The 20,363-nt window shown below is 38.8% G+C and overlaps 1 protein-coding gene across 17 annotated transcripts in view; it reads right to left on the bottom strand.

Annotated features, from left to right (window-relative positions):
* SETD5 (SET domain containing 5) overlaps positions 1 to 20,363 on the bottom strand; it is a 79,781-nt gene that overhangs the window by 25,743 nt on the left and 33,675 nt on the right. For 3 of the 17 annotated variants that reach the window (XM_047830468.1, XM_047830533.1, XM_047830496.1), the window contains 17 exons: positions 18,931 to 19,118; positions 17,895 to 18,119; positions 14,323 to 14,515; positions 13,937 to 14,042; positions 13,402 to 13,610; positions 13,005 to 13,063; positions 12,315 to 12,493; positions 11,344 to 11,382; positions 7,928 to 8,170; positions 7,215 to 7,363; positions 6,674 to 6,791; positions 5,876 to 5,985; positions 4,690 to 4,942; positions 4,212 to 4,295; positions 2,679 to 2,936; positions 1,673 to 1,993; positions 1,021 to 1,263 (listed from right to left, as the gene is read on the bottom strand). In XM_047830468.1, the coding sequence (XP_047686424.1) occupies positions 1,021 to 1,263; positions 1,673 to 1,993; positions 2,679 to 2,936; positions 4,212 to 4,295; positions 4,690 to 4,942; positions 5,876 to 5,985; positions 6,674 to 6,791; positions 7,215 to 7,363; positions 7,928 to 8,170; positions 11,344 to 11,382; positions 12,315 to 12,493; positions 13,005 to 13,063; positions 13,402 to 13,610; positions 13,937 to 14,042; positions 14,323 to 14,414 (2,463 nt within the window). In that variant the 5' untranslated portion in view covers positions 14,415 to 14,515; positions 17,895 to 18,119; positions 18,931 to 19,118. Of the gene's footprint in view, positions 1 to 1,020; positions 1,264 to 1,672; positions 1,994 to 2,678; positions 2,937 to 4,211; positions 4,296 to 4,689; positions 4,943 to 5,875; positions 5,986 to 6,673; positions 6,792 to 7,214; positions 7,364 to 7,927; positions 8,171 to 11,343; positions 11,383 to 12,314; positions 12,494 to 13,004; positions 13,064 to 13,256; positions 13,298 to 13,401; positions 13,611 to 13,705; positions 13,843 to 13,936; positions 14,043 to 14,322; positions 17,522 to 17,894; positions 18,120 to 18,274; positions 18,373 to 18,930; positions 19,119 to 20,363 lie in introns of those variants that run through there. The other 14 variants (XM_047830512.1, XM_047830553.1, XM_047830477.1 and 11 more) reach the window with 13 other exon arrangements.

Genomic DNA, 20,363 nt, shown 5'->3' with positions numbered 1-20,363 from the left:
ACCCCCAAGAAATAATTTCTGCTCTTTGGGGAAGAGAAAAGCTTTAAGTTTGGAGGAGTCAGGGAAGACCTGCCTGGAGTTGGAGACTTCATCACATCAAATAATCTATATGCAGCATCCTCATGTACGTGATGCCAGTGGAGGAGGGCAATGGCAGACACTGAGGAAGGCAGCCTGAATCCAGATCTGAGGATAAGAGAAAAGGGTGTTCCAGGGAACAGACTCTACCTCAAAGGAAGACCAAATGAAAGGGTGTCCTAGACTTCTAGAAACACAAAAACGACATTATAGGTCTGAGGGAGTGATCTATTCTCAAGAGACACCTTTGGAAAATATGCAGGGCTTCTGGGAATTCTGAAAGAGCATTCCAAAAACAACCATCAAACTCTACTGCCACTAGACCCAAAAACAGTATGTAACTAGAGAGACAGTGGGGAGAGGGGGAGAGAAAAAGAGAGAGAGAGAAAGAGAGAGAAAATTTATAGTAGGTTCCATATTTACTAGGGAATAAACAGTCCAACTTGTTTGTTATTTGATCAAGGAACAGGAATTATGCCAATTATAACAGGATTTCTCCTCTACTCTCACTCAAATGAGAATAGTAATTAAATAAATTGAAAACACAATTCGATCATTTTTTACTTATGCAACAGTGCTCTAGAGTACCTGGGGCCCAATCTCACACAGTAATCACAAATGGACACATTAACTAATACCACAAGAGCACACCCTGAACATCCCTCCCTACTCAGTCATCAAGTGCTGTGTGCTCTCAACTCAGTAACTTCAAGGGCTCTCGGAAAAGACAACAGTCAACATTCACAAATTGAGTACCAAAAATGCAGTATATATCCCATTTTAGTCCTACTGACTCATGATGCATCACTATTCATGGCTGAAGAATTAACTCATTAAAAACTTACATGGGTACAGAGTGGCTGCCTAGAAAATATGTTAGGTATGTCACAATTACAGGCATTCTAGGTTAAAAAAAAAAAACCCACATAAACACAGACATACCTTTTTACAGGAGCTGAAGGTGCCATCAGGCAGAAGGGGCCTTCGACGTCTCTCAGGGATAAAGGGTGAGCCAAAGCGAATGTAGTGTTTGGGGGTGGTGCAAATTAATGGGGAATGGATAAGACCGGGTAACATGTTCAGGGTTGTTGCCAGTACGGTTGGGTCCGTGGTGATACGTAAAGGGCACTCAACAGGGCATTCTTGCTTCTCGGCTTTGTCATTCAACCATTCTGTAACTAGATACTAAGGTAAAAAAGAGATCATTAGTCAGTGCTGGAGATGTAAAAGCCAGAAGCAGCAGTGTAGCTCACAAAGACAAACCTCAGCTAGAAACTAGGACAGAGGCAGATATAGCAGCTGCAGAGAATATGAACTGGGCATTCAGAATGCAAGGTACCTTCCTCCACCCTTTCCATGACCATTAAGGGAGAAATAATTCCAGCTAAAAGCAATTTAAGCTCTGCCTAAAAGTTAAGAGAACAAAAAAAGGTAGTAGGATGGTTTCAGCTTGCTGCCTCAAACAAAACTTTTTATCTAAAACTTTCTCTCTAGTAAAACTTGGACGAGTCATTATTTTCTGGACATTACAGATCCTCTCATTTACTAAGACACCGCTCTTGCCAGATTAGACTTACGAAGATTTGTGACTTACTTTTTTGGTTTTGGGGTATTTAGGTGCCGCACGGTTGACATGGGATCCAGTAACTGATACCACAGTTGGGTCAGACCCTATTAATTGCCTGTTTTCTCCTGAACTGTCTGTATTTCCAGCTTCAGTAGGAGTCACAGAGCTGTTATTTCCGCCCTCTTCCAAGGCAGCTTGTGACAACTCTGCCTGTTGTGCAATGGCCTGCTTCTGACGCTTTAGTCTTTGGGCTGAACTGGTCCGGTACCGAGAAATGCGACTCTTCGGTCGGGGCCTAGAAGGCTTTGCTGGAGGCGGCTTGGGGACTGGCTTTTCTGGAGCAACATCCTGTGACAACAGCAGAGTGAAATGCTTACCAGAAACTTCTTATCAGCAAACATTCTATCCAGCCTCCTATTCACTTGAAGCATTCTGAATATTTAGTGGTGAAAAAAAAATGAGTATTTAGAAATGCTAATCTCAAACATAATCCTTAAAAAAAACTTACACAAGTCAGTCAAAGAGGTTGTAGGCAGATGCCTATTTCTTTACTAGTAAGTATTTATAAGATAGGTCAAAGTCGGCTGAAGGTAGCTACCTAATTTTAGGGTTCTAAGAACCCTAAGGTAATTCTTTCCTTTGTTTCTTTCCCAGGTACTAAGGTTAGGCTTAAGGCTTAGAATTCATGGCCAGAGTAGGGAATGAAAAGATTCGTTCATCCTGTGAATCTTAGGAAAGGTCAGGTGCCTAACTGAGCTATACAGAAGAATGGAAAGAGAAACAAAATGATTTTTATGAACTCACCATCAACAGTTTTATCTGGTAGAAACAGTATGAAGTTACATTCTAGTCTGAAAGTGTCTAGTCATTCAAATTGTTACCCTGATTCCCACAAATCAGCTGATGAAAATGGCCTTTTTTACTGTAATAGGAGGTGAAGGTAAAAATGCTGATTTTAACTATTTCAAAAGATAGATAGCGGATATTAGTAAAAGCAAGGATGTCTAAGGCGTGGATTCTTTCCATCTCTTACCCCTGCTTGGGAAGACCTCCGGGTGTTCACTCCAACAGTCTGTGGGGTGCTTGGGATGGTCATGTTTGAAGCCGGGTTGCTAACTTCAGGTTCAGGGGCTTCAGTTTTTGCCTCTTCTCCCCCAGGGGTCTCTGAGGTGGTGGTAGTAATCTCTATGTCAGAATTGCTTTGTTCTAAGGGCTGATCCCGCCGCTTCTTTCTTTTCTCTAAGTTTTCAAAAGCATGCATGATGGCCTCGACCTTCCTGTCTTCCCGGGTCTAGAAAGAAATAGCATTAACACAGAAGGAAACTTCAACAAAAGGTAGAGATATTTTTCCAGAAATGTTATTATTAATGGAAATTCATAGACATTTAAAGACATTTGCCAGTAAAATGATACATATATCTTAGAGAACATAAGTGAAAACTAAAAATAACTTTAAAAAAATTTTTATTTCAGGGAGGTAAGTGAGCAAGTGGGGGAGAGGGAAGAGGGAAAGAGAAAAGAATCCTAAAGCACCTCCACACTCAGCGTGAGGCCTGATGTGGGGCTCAATCTCACAACCCTGGGATCATGACCCAAGCTGAAATCAAGAGTCAGAAGCTCAACTGACTGAGCCACCCAGGTGCCTCCCAAAAATAGCCAGGGTGCCTGGGTGGCTCAGTCGGTTAAGGGTTCGACTCTTGATTTTGGCTCAGGTCATGGTATCACAGTTTGTGAAATTGAGCCCTACCTTGGGCTCTGTGCTGACAGCGTAGAGCCTATTAGGATTCTCTCTATCCCTCTCTCTCTGCTCCTCTCCTGCTCATGCAACTGTCTCTCAACATAAATAACTTAAAAAAAAAACAAGAAGAAAAGAAAAAAAGTCATCAAAATCAATTTTTCTCATGGTTTTCAGAATTCAAAAATAATGAAGTAGATTTTAACTTCTCAGGACCAGAACTAAACATGGCTGGCTTCAGCAATAGAGTAGAATTTGTGAAAACATGTGACCAACAAAAGTTTTATTTTTATGTCAAAACTCACACAATTCCAGGGGCACCTGGGTGGCTCAGTCGTTAAGTGACTGACTCTTGATTTCAGCTCAGGTCTCAGTTCCTGAGATTGAGCCTCACATTGGGCTCTGCACTGATAGCACAGAGCTTGCTTGGGATTCCCTCTCTACCTCTCTGCCCCTCCCTCACTCTCTCTCAAAATAAATAAACATTAAAAAAAAAAACAACCCCCAAAATAAAAAAACCCTCACCCAATTAATTCCATAACAAGAAGCCCTAACATACATATTTTGTTCCAACCAGGCAGTTCTTTGGAAACCAGATTGTTAGTAAGAACCCTCTTAAGACCGTCATCAGATAATAACCACTAGACCACTACTATGTGTGTCTCTGAGATAAAAATAAATAAATCATAATGAAATAAAAAGTAGCCCACATTGTAATGTGCAGGTGATGGTATGGTATCTTTGTCAAAGAAAGAGATGATACAAACTGAGAAGAGAAGGGGTTCACATGCTGTGGGTAGCAGGAACAAAAGGATATTAGAAAGTACCCACCCTTCTGCTATGAGCTGGGTTCTCCTGGTCATCTGTAACCTCTTCTTTCTCTTCTTCTGCTTTTTCTTCTGGATTGTCTGTTTCCTTTAAAACAGAGGCGATATTCAGCTGTACTCTTAAGCTCTAAGAAAAAGCAATCTTTTTTTTTTCTGGTAGCTTACAATCCTCTAGAAACATTTTCTAATACTTCATACAGTGTTATTCATGTGAGACCACATGGTAAATGCAAATGATAAGCACCATTCTCTGGAATGAAACATGGAAAGCAGCTGAAAGGATGTGCTTGACATTATAAAAAAAAAAAAAGAAAAAAGAAAAGAGAGGGAGAAAGACAATGAATGAATGCACACCCACCTTGATATGAAGGGCATTAAGTGTTATTATGGACTCCCTACCTATAACAACATGTGGCAAGCTGGGATCCTCTTTATTTGCAGAGAAATACCATAGCAACATCCTCTGACCAGGGGAAGATTACCTCATGGTCACTGGACACAGTTACTTTCTCAGGAACATGTTCTGATTGCTGATTGTTATCCTCTTCTGGAGCCTCATTCTGCTGTTCCATCTCTAGCTCTTTCCGTCGTGCTTTTCTACGTCTTGTCTCTGCTCCTATGGTTGGTAAACTTGGAGGAGGTGGGAGTGGTGGTTCTGCAGCATTGGGATTCCTTTTCTGTATAGGGCAATTCCGGTTCCCCTTGTGACATGCACAGTCCACTTTATAATTACTGCTCCAAAGAAACAACCAAGAGTGCTTGTCTTAGTACCTATGAAAAATCAGTCCTACTGTTCCATTCATCCTCTTGGAATAACAGTATAGGAATTTCCTCTAGTATAATATCTCTGAATACATTAAACAGATACATTAGACTCCTATGAATACTTCTCAGTATTTGCTACTCAATATTTGCTATATCACCCCCAATTTTTCCCTTATATGGTCAGTGGAAAGGAAAGAAAGCCTCCACTAAGTTCAATTCTCCCAAATGTCTTTATGCTATTTACTGGGCAGTGAATCAATAACAGGGGCTAAAGAGGCCATACTTCTCTTGTGCCTTCCTTCACCTCACTTTTAACCTAATGATTCCCTACTTATTCCTAATACCTTTTCATCTCATACCTGTGATGAACATCAAGTTAACATATAATCTTTTTGGCCTAAAAGGACCAAGAGAGAAAGATCATGAATTTTGCAAAATCCATCACGTATTTATCTGTGACTTGCCATCTTAGTTTTTCTGCTTTGTCTCATTCAGAGAGATTACATGGTTTGAATGGGTGGGGTGAACTTTAAAATTTTCATTCTATATGATCCCTGGCACAAGTGCTGTGTGCATAACAACAGATGCTACTGCAATTTCTTGGGAGTGTCTCATACCTACCCTTTTACTGTTCTTGCTAGAGAGACATAAAGACAAAACACTGTTGGTTAGGAGACCAGTGAACACTGTCATAGTATGTATCTGTGTCTCCAGGAAAAAAAAACATTAACCCTAAATCTGTCTCTCCCTCCACATTTTCCAGACAAAAAATGAATCACTCATGGAAAGATGAGGTTAAAAAAAAAAGGGAATAACAAGGAACAAAAGCAGACTGATAGAAGAGCTTAATGTGTAAAAAGTAAGACAAGGTCATTCATTTAGGAAAGGTTTTGGAGGTCTTACCAGTTACTGTACTCATAATCAAATGCTATCGTGACCTCAGCATCCTTGGTGATGGCAGACACCGCATAGATACATAGGTGAATCATCCCATCTGCAATCATGTGTCGCACCTGTGTGAACATGGCTTATGGTTTACAATTTACCATAAAGACCAGGAACTCTCCATAAGAGAGAAAAATAGTATCTCTCCACTTAAGAGTTATGGTAGTCTGTTACTTAACTCCATCATTTCATATGAAACTCTTACACAGTAATTGTTTGAAAATTCATACTTTTGAAATAAATAGAGAAACCCTGAGATGTCAGAAATGAGCATAAGATCTCTGCTCTACACTTAAAGCTGTTGTCAGTTGTACCAGAGAATTAAAATTCCTTAGCCTATAAAAAAAAAGCTCTGTGGATTTTTTCTTGCTGAATTTGATGGCAGTTGCATGGATTATGCACAGAGTAATGAATTCTAGAAATGTCTAGCATCTCCCTTACAACACTATTACCGAAAATCTAAAAAAAATGACATCTTCTTTCATATAGTAATTTCTTTAATAAGAAATTTCTCTTTAGCAAATGCTAACTTGCTTTTTCCCATTTCTGCCTTCTCTACGAAATCCTCCACCTGCTCCCATCCTATCAGATAGAATAAAAGCATCATTACTTTTGTTTTTTTGTATCTTATGATAACAGATCATAATCATTATCTACAGACCTTATATTAATCTGGGTGAAGTTTTCAGACTGCATCTTCAGAAGACTTGTCCTTTGGTGATTCCATTCAAAGAGAAGTTGCTACAGAAATCTTACCTCTGCATTTGGTGTACACGATCTTCTGATGAACCGAGCATCATTACCGAAAGTACGTGCATCCACACACATCTCTACACCATTGAATTTTGAGTAGAAGAGCACAAAGGGGTATGGTCTAAGGGATATAAGTGAAACTCCTGTAATTCTCAACACAAATAAAAAGGCCACCCCATGACTTCACTTCAAATATGAAGCATATGCTGACAGAAGCAGCAGCAATCCTTTGCAATTCCTAAACTTGAAAAACATCACATGCCTGTCTGCTTTTGATTAAACAACAAGCACAAAGCAAGAAATGCTTGGCTTGCAAAGGAGTCATTACTGCTTTATACATTAAACAATTTGTAGATTTATCTGCACATTTTTTCTGCAAATAGCAGACAGACTTGAGCTTATCTGAGCTGTAATCTTTTCCCTAAGACCATTCTATCAACCAGAATGTTTTTTCTTCTTTCTTTCTCTCTTTTTCTTTCTTTCCAGCCATACCACTCTGCCAGGCCCACTTTAGCCCTCACTGCTCAGTGAACGATGTTCTTACTTTTTGAAGAAATGCCCATTGACCTCAAATTGCTGTCGTAACATGACTTTCCCTCGATACTCTATTATAAGAGTGTCCAAAGCCAAATCTCTTGCAGCCCTCAGGATCTTCCGGTGCTTTTGAACACGAGTGACTCTTCCCAACTGTAGCTAAATAAAACCAGAGTATTAACATTAGACAACAGCAACACCAGTACGGTAGACAGTTAATATATTTCCTAATTGAGGAAAAGGCACCAATATTTTCAGGTTTTATTTGTATGCAATTTAGCTCAATAATCAGAAATTTTTCAATGATAAAAGCTTCTAGGAAAACAGGCTCCACCCAATGAACCAGTCACCTCTTCCCTCACAAAAAAGCAAGAAAAGATCAAAGAGAAATACACAATTAAGATTTTACCGGCTCTATGTCTAATGTAAGAATGAGAAAGAACAACCTTAGCTTTCTATTAATCTTAAAAATTCCTACCGAGGCTATATATCATTTCCTATCCTAATTTATCTGTTTTTAATTAATACTTTAAAAATATGTATCCAGACAGTTTCCAGTCACTACAACTTGCTTTTGGTTCAAGATGCTCATCAGCTGGCTAATTTGTTATTTTAAGGATTATACATTTGAAAGAAATGGTAATCCCATTACAGGCCCTCTTTCTGGGTTCAGAAAGTCTCAACTACTTACTTATAGGGAGTCTTTTACCCTTTGATCCTTACCTGCATTTGGGAACCAATAACTGTATTATTACAGGCCAATTCAGTCTTATTAATAGTGTCTAAAATAGCAGGTTTGCCCACAAATTCCTTGCTAGAATGTAGATGTTGTTCAAGGGCGTTCTGTACATCTGCACTGTACTGATTAGTGAAAGCTTCTTCATACTGATCAGTCCATAGTCTTATCCGATTTTCCCATCCCTCAGTTGTATTCTCATCTAAATTCTGTGCTTCAGAAGGAGAATTCTGTAGAGAACAAAGGTCAGGAAGGTTAGGAGAATCCATGAATAAAAATGGGGGGAAAACAGGCTGTATTTCCAGAGAAAATTAATTTTCACTTGGCAGTTGGTGTGGCATAAAAGAGCAATGGCCTGGGAGTTAGGGGATCTGGCTTCTATCATGGTTTTGTTACCAATGAGATGTGAGACCTTGAACTTCTTAGACAAGAAGTTTCCTCATTTATAAAGTGAGAAATTTGGATCACAGTTCCATCACATCACTGTGATTTTATGACCATTTTTAAATCACAGAAATAAATTTTGTTCTTATCAGAAGAATGACATCAAGTTCACAAGAAAATCTTCATAAACACGAACAACAGAGATACCTGAAAAGATCACGCTGTTTAAATTTCCATATTGAACTGAACATCTGTGTTAGTGTACCAGCCTAAACTGGTATTTCACTTCTCTCCAGGAGAATGTTTGTTTTTTGTGACTTATTATTTTCATGATACAATTAAATACACGATAGGTCTAAAAATACCTGTGACCCAAATAAATAACCCATAATCTCACTTCCCAGAGACAAATAAATAACCCATAATCTCATTTCCCAGAGACAAAGTTATCATTTTGGAATGTATCTTTCTAGCACTCAAACTCTGACAGTTTCAACAGCTGCAGTCTGAAGAACAGAGGTGGGGGCAGGGGAGTGGGTAGACGGAGTGTAGAAAATGCTGAGAGGTACTGTGGGATACTTCTCTAGGAAAAACGCTGCTCTCTATGGTGACAATTCTGAGAAAAAATTATTTATCTACAACATTATCCTAAACAGTTTTTACATTTGAGATACAGAGACACAGCTTAAGTATGACACATATTCTCCTCCATGGTGTCATCAGAAAACAAACAACACACTGATAGTGATGATGTCATACCAGTGATGACTAGAAGGAAAAGATACCATAGGGCCAAAGCTACTTGCAAATCCATGTCCAAACTAAAGTTGCAAATATGGGCATAAGAAAATTAAATATACTTTCCATGAATGACACAGAAAACATTTATATCTATTTTAACAATTGCTTTCTTTCACTTTTGTGTCACTGTTTTTGATGAACTATTGTCTATCGTCCTTTTCCCAAGGAACAGGGGAATGAAAAGAAAAAATTAACACTTTCACTACCCTTCTCACCACAGTCCAAAAGAATGAACAATAAACAAAGGGATCTAAGAAACACCTGAGGCCAACACACTGAGAACACAGTATCACCTGAAGTATCAGGAGCAGCTAAGCAAAAGAAAAGTACAAAACCTGAGATGTAAGGGTGCTTATCAGACTGGGGATTAGGGGGGCCCAAACAGTATTCCCAGGTTTAAACATTCAGTCGTGATCACTCAACTGATGACTTACTACGCTTAATTTATACTAGAAGCCTTTGTCACATTATTAGCTGTTGTTCACTAACAGAACACTGACTACTCTGCTGTTCCATTCTTCTAGGTACTAGAAACCCCAACTCAGTGGATTTAGAGCATAGTTCTTGAGCAGAGGTGATTTTTCCCCTAGGAGACATTTAGTAATATCTGAAGTCATTTTTGATTACCACACTTGGGTATATGTGTTACTGGCACCTAGTGGCTATGAGTAGTCTCCAGTAGGCAAGCTCTTGATTTTGGGATTAGAAATCCATATGATGAATACTTCCCATTCTTATGTCTCTCATGCACATCTTTGGTGGTGCTCTAATAATTAATTCTGTGTACAAATTTGTAACCCAACTTAGAATTCTGATATGAGAATCAAAATAAACTAGTATTTTTTTTATTACTTTAATTTTAAAATGCCTATGGAACTGTCAACATCTTGAAAATACAAGCAATTTACATGTAGAGGTTTATATGTAGTTTTCACGGGCAGCCAGTCAATAGCTTTCAAAAGGTTTTGAACATCTGGAGGCAAGTTACAGCAGTTGGCTGATAAAAGAGAAACGGGCTTAACAGCTGGAATCAGGGCTATGTCTGCCCCATAAGTCTATTTAAGGTCCTCTCTAAGCAAATGAGACGAAAATAAAGGGGCAGTGAAGGCAAATGTGACCTCTTACAGGAGACAGATCTAGCAAAAAAAAAGAGTAAGTTGTGTTCCAAAACATCCCAGGACTCTTGATGCTCGTGGGCTCTAAGTCCTTTCCCAGTGCTTTTACAGGTATGTACAAGTCTGTTTATGGGTATATGCAAGGTGAAGCTTTCATATTTTAGATAAAGTGTCACCTGTGATCTTCATTAACATCAGTCATATTGGTACTCCATGGATACTTATGTGTATTAATCCTAATGAAGATTTTCCTTACTAAAAGATTTTAATGTTTATGCCATATAACTGTCAACAGGAAAGATTCTGCTTCTAACCATTTACACATTTAGGGGTAGAAATGCTTATAGAATTAAATTAGATCTTAATTCTAAGTAAATGTTATGAAGCCATAAGTAATGAACTGGGTTGGGAGCTATGCTATCCTCTCACATACACATAGGTAAAGAAAAATACCAGTATAATCAAATATCCTTTGGGGAAACTGTTATTACCCAGTACCACTGCATGTAATTTCTCATATCTCCAACCATTATCCAGTATCACCAAATAAGCTCTTTCATTTGATAAGAAGAAAAGAAACACACTAGCATAACCTGCATCTTCTATATCAAGGAGGTATGCCTGGGACAAAACAGTTCAAAAGTAATTCCAGTAAGAGTAATTCCTATCAATAATACTACTTTCCTAACTGATGAAATTTATCCTTCCAACCGTTGCTTAAAGTCCAAATGGTGCTAGGGTGGGTGTACAAGAGACCCCGTAGCACCAGAAAAACCTCAGTTTGGAGGTTGAGGCCAATTACAACGACAGAACACATCAGCCTCGTTTTGTTTGATAAAATGTCACTTCCCCCACCCCCCGCCCACCGGGAAAGCAGCTAATGAAAAACCAGTAAATGAAGGCTCATTATAGAAAGGGAAAATATTTCAGAAACAAGAAAACCTACTTTGGAGAAAGGCTCTATGAAAACTGAATGTCAACAATTACAGACTAACAAAAAGCAGAGTCCAAGATTCCCAGACCATCAATGTCAGGAAAGAAGCTGACCAAAATGCAAGATCACAGTGAAGTAAAACACAGCATCAGGGAAGAATACCCCTTACCTTCATCCGCAAGGACTTCCGGGATCCCTCTCGAAATGCCTATCCCAAAGAGGAAAACAAGTAGAACAAAACAAAACTTGGTACCAAGAATGACAGTTATACCTATCTGAGACTAAAACTAAGGCAAGAACTAATGTTTTAGTCTGTCCCCTTTTCCCTAGGTAATAAACACAGTGGAATTCCCCACACTGTTATCAAGAATAGGGGCAGCTCTAGGCCAGTGACCTTTGAGGCTAATTCTGACACTTTCCATTGTGAAACTAAGTAATTAACAGGGAAGAGCATGCATCACTTAAATCCTATATGCACTCCTGTCACTAAAAGAAAAATAAAAACATTTCATAAGGTTGCAGATTTACCAGTTTTGAAATTAAGAAGGAAACAAAGACCAATCCCCTTAACAAGGGGTGGGCAAGTCACCTAAGAGCAACAAAGTTGCCATGATGGGGAAGAAAGAACACAAAACAGAAGAGGTTTCTCCTGGAGACTTTTTAGTTGAGAATACATGAAAGTGACCACAACACTGAGGAAGCCTAAACCATTCAAGAGAAGTTTCCTCACTTTTTTGAAACAAGGAAAAAGCAATCAACCCAATGACATGAGGTGGGCATGTACCGGGACAAGAATTTCAGACTATTTTGGGACTGAGGAGGTGGGGAGATACTGAAGGACAGCGGAAGCCTAGACCGGAGGTTACGGTACCTATGGGCTTGGCCAGGCGGGGCTGGGATTTCATACCTGGGATGGGGTTTGGAGAAGAAACTTTGTGCCAGTTGTGATGGTATGGAGTGGCAGAAGAGAGGTTGGTCTACATATTCACAACACAGATTAGCCGATTTTTGCCAAGTAGAGCAAAAGTGGCCCTTCAAACATCTGGATCAAACTTCTTAAAAGAATTTTGGTGCCTTCTTGGTCCAGAATTTGAACTATATCAGACATATTTCTATTTAAGATACTTTTACTCTCCATACCTTGATTTTCTTCGTCTTTGCTGCTGCACGACCCTTTTCTGGACTCTTCTTCCGCTTCTTGGGTTTGGTTCTTCTAACAGTTAAGGTGATGCTTGTAGGTGTGTGCTGTGTTGCTGTGTACAACACAGTGGAAGGAGAAAGCTCCTCATCCCAGCTTTCTGTTGCACTGCTATCCCCACCTGAAAAAAAGTTATTTCATAGTTTTTACGTTGTGCAAACTCAAAAGTGCATTAAAAGCAGCTTATTCTTTTATCTCTACCCCATATCCAGGAAGTCATAACTTCTATTAACTGTGTCATCTTTAGAACATAAATACCCACCTTCCTTATGAAATCAAGATTCTTTCTATACCACTGGCATCAAGCATAGAAACCCTGTTCTACATCACATACACTTTTTCCCTTGTACTGAGTCCCCAAGCTTCATCGCCTCAATATGTAAACAGAAAAAGGATCTCGTTATTTTATTTGTTATGTGTGCTCACATGACATATTTTGATTGCTTCGGGGCTAAAATGTTGTTTTTGGGTATATTAATTCACAAGAGAAGTACACAGTGTTTGTGAGAGAACAGCTTTCTCTTTTCATGAAGAGTTGGGACCATGGGAACTTACAGGAGTTCTTGAGATGATTATGTAAATTGCAAAATATTTATCTGTCAAAATGCGGGCCCAACCCATTTTCAGCTCACCTGATATGTTGTCCTGCTTCCGCCGATGAAGTCTAATAACCTTCCCCCTGCTCATTCCCCTAAAGAGGGAAAATAAACTTAAAGTAGTCCTTCCAACAGCATGCCGCACATCATTGCACACATGGGAGACGTGTCTCTGTGTATACTACCCCCTTCCTCCCACCTACCAAATGTTTCCAGGACATTAAATTTCATATCAAATTCAATAGCTTTAACATCAATCTCTCATTCCTTGTTGTCAGCAATTCTCACCTAGTGCAGAGAATTCGAGCCAAGGAGCATTAAGGAATCATCTACATTAACAAACACAAGAAAGAATACTTTGAGCTTTTCCCTACTAAAAAGAAACCCTAATCCCAGCAACCCAGGCTTGAATTGAGATGGAGCATGATCTTACCTGCACTTGTCACAGTTGAGAAGGAAGCCATCCTGAGAAAGACCACAAGGACACCAGGTAGGAACAGTCTCTCCTTCAGAGTTCGGGCTGTCTCCACAGCGTTCCTCTACGGGCGACGGCAGGCCATTCAGGTCAGAACGAGGGATGATCGTCTGGACAGGGGGAGAAGCAGGAGGTGTCGGAGGAGGAGGGGCTCCGTAATTATGATCCTGAAAATAAGATTTTTTAAATCAACAGTGTCCAAACACTGGCCCCTCTCTCCCCTAAAGTATGGTACATATGGAAAGAAAGAAGAAAGTAGTACCCTTTGTTTTTTGGCTTCAACCAGGAAAGTGATAAAACAAAATGCCAAGGTCAACTGGGACATAAAAACAAGAACAATGATGCAGGGCTAGACGTCCGCTGGAGGCAGGGAAGTGCAAAAGGGGCAACTTCGTCATGCTGCATATAAACATTTCAAGAAAGTCACAATGTATAAGAATGGATTACACTCCAGGAAGATCACTGCTCTGGAGAGAAACAAATGCATACTCACAGCATAAGGCAGTCCTCGACACCCATGCCTCTGAGTGGTCCCATAATTATGAGTGGAATACACGCTCTTCTCATTAACTGCTGGACTAGCCTCCACAGATTCAGGGCTGCACAAAGGCGAAAAGCAACGCATGATAGCATAACACCTAATCTTCCCTTAAACTAAGACTTTAACTTCCCATTCTAACCCCTCCACTTTCCACAACCACCAGCCACTAGAATAAGAGAAGGAACTCAGTGAAACAATCTGATTAACATAACTAAGCCTATAAATAACAGGAGTGTTATTAAATGTGGATTTGTGTGTAACATGAAGCCAGTACAGGCAGATGTCTCAAGGCAGGCACCTGGAATACAAGGTGTCCCTAATGACAAACACAAACGTACCAGCTGAGCAGGGAGTTTCCCCTAGAGAAGCCACTCTGGGCTGGTTTAGACTCAGAACTATTCTTCTTAATTGGATCTCTTAATACTTCCATGAAACCTCACATGACATTTGCAGTGAGTGAGATGATGAAAGTGCCTTCTGCACTGCCCCAGGGACCAGGCCCTCTTCCATTCACTACCAAGACAGGATACCCTGAAGAAAGTACAGGTAAAAACAACGGCATCTTATATTTATCATACCTCTCATCTTGATGAACCCCCAAACACCTTTCAAATATTAGAGTAATAATTTCTCATCCACCAATGACATGCAAGCATATCAAGGACACAATTACTTAACAGCTGCATGGTAATACCACAGAACTTCAAAATAATCAGAACTGTACTCAGAAGTTATTGTCTACTGACAAACAGTAAGAGTAGTAGTGGCTACCATTCTGAATCACCCATTATTTTCTAGGTGCTTTGATGTACATTAATTCATTTACTCTGCAACTAGTAAACATGGTAAATAGCACCCCATTTTTACAGAAGTTGAGGTGGTGAGATTATGTGACTTCACCAAGGTCACACACTGACAGAGCCAGAATTTGAAACAATGTCTAACTCCAAATCCTGTACTCTTTCCACTATGTTTAACTGGTGTGGTAAACCAGGATAACATTCTATTTTTAAAAACTTAAGTAACCAGGCTTATTGAAAAACTTGGCTTAAAATCTTTTTGTACCCTCAATGAGTCGAAAGCAAAGTGCTCAAGTATAAATTATTAATATAAAATAATTATAAATGTGTTCAAATTTAGAAATTTAATGTAAGCCTTTACTTGATAATAAAAAGGCATAGGTAACAAAGGACAAAATAGAAGTTTTGGTAAAAAAAGAACTTGTAACTCTGTTACCTGGTTAGATTTTAGGGAATCTTGAGAAAGATAATTAAGGAATATGATCATATAACTTTGAACTCAATAATGGATTATTTGTCATTTAAGTTAACTAGAACAGAGATTCACAAATCAGAAACTCCAAGGACACGTAGTAACTCAGCCTTAGAGATCAAAGGGTCTTTTAAGGAATCAAATAATGCATAGTTTGCTTTAAGAAACATACATTTATCCTGCTTGAAGTATACAATACACCGTACTTGGCAGGAATAAAGTGTGCGCAGTTCAATGTGGTGCAATGTCAGCTGAGAAGTGAGGGATAAAAGAAAATTCTGAGATATATCCAACTCACCCAGTTATATGCTCCAAAACTGTGAGAAGGGATCTTATTAATAACAGCAAAGGTAATTTCTAGGTGAAGAAGAACTTTAGACATAGGAAAGTATTCTGTTAGTGAAGTGCATGCATTTTATTCTTTAAGAGTGTCTGCAAGATGGGAACTGGGGTGGGGGGGTACATCAAGAATGCAGGTCAGTATTCTTGAGAAAAGATGATCTGACATGGCTCACTGAGAGGCAATCAGCTCTGAGTATTAGGAAACAGGTGGGGTTTCCTAAATGAAACTGAAGGCAAACAAGCATTAATAAAATGAAGGTAGAATTTAGTTTCTATGATGGACAGTTAAGAGAAAGTAATAACTTTCTACAACATTGTTAATTCACTAGATAAACAAGTATTCCAAAGAACTGTACATATTTTGTAGAAGAGATTTTGTACCACTGAACACATGGGGTGAAACATGGCAGCCGTTTATTAGAAATGGAGTTTTTCTGGACAGGAAAAAGGAATGTGGCATGAAATAAAAGATGGCCATGGAGATGGAGCTATGTTGGTTGTATCTTACCCATCTCCCAACTGGGTAAATATGAACATATGCACTTCATGTGCAAGTCTAGGGAATAAAAATAAAATGTATATTGTGGAGGTTAAAAGGCCATCCCACTGGACAATACTTCCTAGTAGAGCACAGCATTTAATCTGTTGCTATGCGTGCAAAATATTAAAATTTAAGCTCATCTTTTGATGAGGAAACTACAATTTCCATAGTGGTTATTAATCAGTTACATGTTGACAGGTAACTATACGATTTCCTAGGATATTCCTTGATATAATATATATATATATACACACATATACACATACACACACACACACACACACATATATATATATATATATATATATATATATATCAGCTCTTATCTATGTTTTAAAATATGGAGTAAAAACCTGTAGTGTTAGGATTGCGTTTCCTTATTAGCCAACCATTTTATGCAAATGTATTACTGCCTTTCTTCCTCTATGTTTGAATTGCTATGAGAGTTGGGCACATACACAGAAGCCATGTTTACAACAGATACTGAGTTGACTGTGTTTTAAGTACAACATGCCACCTGCTGCTATAATGCTACCTCTTGGAAAATGTCTGAAATCCATTTATGGCATAATTGTAAATTCAGAAAAATCCTTGCTTCTATTGTTACATCTAGAGGTTCTCCTACAAATACATGAAAAATGCATGATGTATACTGTTGTTATCAGATTTAAAATCCCATGAGGTAAGATCTACGTCTTTTACTTAGTGGAGTATGTTGCCTTTCATACCAAGTTTAATTTTAATCTTAGAGTGCCCAGAACAGTGAAATATGCAGGAAGAGTGGAACATGCATGGTGAAACATTAAGAAATATCATCTAAAATGTAACAGAATGGTACATAAGCAAATTGTTGACATTATCTTGTAGAAATACTAAATGAGTAACTGTAATAAGTCATGACAACAGTATCAGAAATCTGTCAAGAAATTACAATGAAAATGCTTCAGGAAATAGAAACCTTGCAGTCAAATTTTTAGGCCCTAAGTCTGCAATTACTTCTGGACTACCCAGCAGCATTTATGGGTGGTCATCTCTGTACTTTGGGAAAAACACCAGTTTTAAGAATAATTGCTTTAGGTCTTTTTCTACGAATCCCAAATTAATTTAATTTGGGGTTGATCACATTAATTTGATTTAATCTCTCTTGAAATTTCTCACCAATGTTAATGCTGTCTACCTGTGTGGTTAGTCAATCCATATAGGAGGTAGTAAATGACTTTACAAAAATTCATGAACACTATACAGTTATGGTTCCTAATGCAGCAAGATTTTTCAGTACTTAATTTGGGAAATAGTACTTGTAAACTTGGAAGTCTAGCTACTGGCATAACTGAATCTCTTTGCATGCAAAAAGATAAAAACAAAACGAAACAGGAAAAAAAGCCCTGGAGGGAACACAGTTCCACCCTTCCCACCCCCCACCCTCCTCCACCTTCCTTTTTATATGGGAACAAGGCCAAAATTCTTCAGTTCTAGACTACCCCAGAATATAATATATTGCTTCTTAGGGTAGGTTCATATTAAGTCTTCCTCTTTAAGGAAGACAATAAACAGTTAAGTAATCCTAGGTGGCTTTGTGAAGAAATGTACATGCTCTTTACTATATTCTCAGTTTTAAGGAAGAAAACCACTATTAATCAGGGATGCAGTTGAACCCAGAGCTCTGGTACAGTTGCTTTGCTTTGTGGAAGGGGGAAGAATCCCCAGGGACTATGAAAATGGCAAGAGAAACAGGGGAATTAGAGCAACACCCACCTCACTCAAGAAGTGGCTGTGGGATCAAGAGTCTGAACTGGACCTGAACATATTCAAAACACCAGGATTTTTCCAGCCCAGACCCTAATCCCTGGTACTGCCTGGAATAGACTTGGCTTCTGGGGGTGTGCTGCCCCCTAGGCCCCTTGGGTCTCTTTCGCTGGACTTTCACATCCTGGTGTAGTGCCACTTCGTCTTGAAAGGTAGGGGGCTTCCACTTCCTTTCTGTAAGCAAGGAAGATTGGGTACAAGGGAGGTAAAAGGACAAGAGGGGGAATCTGTGAGCAGGGGGAATCTTGGACAACTTAAAAGAGAAGGGATACAAAAAGCTAAAAATTTTTAAACTGAATAATATATAAAGTTTTATAATGAAGGCCTACCTTCATTGCCATTTGGTATTTAAATTCTTCAAGAATTGAGAGTCTATTTTAGGGATTGGGCTTTTCGACAAATTCTGAATTCCTAAAGCTGCTCTTAGCTGAAAAAAAAGTTTGGTACCACTGATTTTGAAGGTCCTCTTTCTAGGCAATGAATATTATATAAAAAAACAGATGACACTGCTTTCCACGTTTTCTACCCCAAATATCAGAAGTTCTAAGTAACCTGCCCATATAAGGTTTTAGCCCCTTTACTCTAGAACAGTGAGAAGTACATAGGAAGAGGCCTTCAAGGAAAATCAGTTGGAGAGAACTCCTTATCTCCATCAGAATAATCATTAATTCTACAGAAGCAGGCAGTGACACCTACTTTATTTCAATCTTCCCAACCCGTCAAAACCAATGAAAATGTAAGCACTACTTTGCAAATTTAATTCAATGATATTATTTACTAAGAAATCCACCCCCACCCCATTCTTTTCCTCCCCTTTCTAACTCTTTTTTTTTCCTCCAGCTTCTATGGGCGAAAAGGGAAAGGTCCAATGTCATTTACAGTGGGCTAGGCTTGGGTTTAGAAAATATTGATTATTAGATGCCCATAAGAAAGTTATCTCCACACAAATTGGTAATGTACCTACTACCTAGAAAGTAGCACTTACTCTGATCCAGCAGCCATATCTGAGTAGGATGTATCTGGTGTGGTGACTCCCAGAGGGATTGCAATGCTCATGACGTCCAATACAGCAAGAGAGTGGAAATCACGGGGTCCAATTAATGGAGACTGGCCACTCTGAGAGTGGGGGTGAGCTGCACAGCCTTAACCAACATGTTATGGACATGAGGAATCCTGCCAGAGAAAAAGAAAATATCTAGTAACCTGATAGTTCTTTAAATGTATTCTAAATGCTACAGAATATTTTTCCATTTTTAAAATAAGTCTTTTAAGGGGCAAATATAAATAAAACAAGTACAGCAAAGGGTCTATACATTGTCCTATTTTATTGTGTACTACATTAATGTTCTACAAAATGAGGTAGCCAAAGTTATGCTAACTTTTCATATCTTTATTATTATTTTTCTTTGCTTTTTAGCAAAAGGGAAAGTAATGGTCTGCCTTGCTTACTAGTATAAGTACATTTCCACCATTCTACAACTGCTCATCAAACAAAATTTTCTGGCAGCCTAACACCTATTACATAGTAAGTTCTAATGTAGGTAAATAGAAATATCAAAGTTTAACTAAATTCTTTAACAATTAAAGATCTTCATTTAGGGGTGCTTGGCCGGCTCAGCTGGTATAGCATGCTACTCTTGATCTCAGGGTCATGAGTTCAAGTCCCATACTGGGTGTAGAGATTACTTAAAAAAAAAGAAAGAAAGAAAAATTAAATATTTTTAATATTTAAAATTAAAGCCCCCCCCCCCCCCGGGCCACAAATAAATGCAGTTTTACCAGCAGCCAACAATGTTATTTATTCCAGATAAAGTGTGATAAAAGAGATCTGTTTTTATTTGATTGGATACAGCTGTTCTTATTGCTTTCTTGTGTCACATTACATTCTTTTCCTTTTTTTTTTTTAAAGTTTATTTGAGAGAGACAGACAGAGACAGAGACAGACAGTGAGCGGGGGAGGGGCAGAGAGAGAGGGAGAGAGGAGAGAATCTCAAGCAGGCTCTGCACTGTCAGCATGAAGTCCGCTGCAGGGCTCAAACTCATAAACCATGAGATCATGACCTGAGCAGAAACCAAGAACTGGACACTTAACTGAGCCACTCACGTGCCCCTCTTTTTCTTCTTTGAAACCATTTTATTTTAATTGTAATTTTGGGAGAAGATGCAACTACCTTAACTGTATTTGTTAGGCTTTCACTACTAGGTTTAAATAAAAACAGACGCCTGGGTGGCTCAGTCGATTAAACATCTGACTCTTGGCTTTGGCTCAAGTCATGATCTCACCACTCATGACTTCAAGCCCTACGTCGGGCTCTGCGCTACCAGAGCCTCTTGGGATACTCTCCCTCTCTCAAAATAAATAAATTAAAAAAAATAAAATAAAATGAAAAAAACAAAAACATACACCATAAAGAGTAT

This window comes from Prionailurus viverrinus, chromosome A2 (assembly GCF_022837055.1).
Source record: "Prionailurus viverrinus isolate Anna chromosome A2, UM_Priviv_1.0, whole genome shotgun sequence".
NCBI lineage: Eukaryota > Metazoa > Chordata > Mammalia > Carnivora > Felidae > Prionailurus > Prionailurus viverrinus.
The sequence above is the reverse complement of the archived record's forward strand: the minus strand, read 5'-3'. Positions and strand labels throughout refer to the sequence as shown.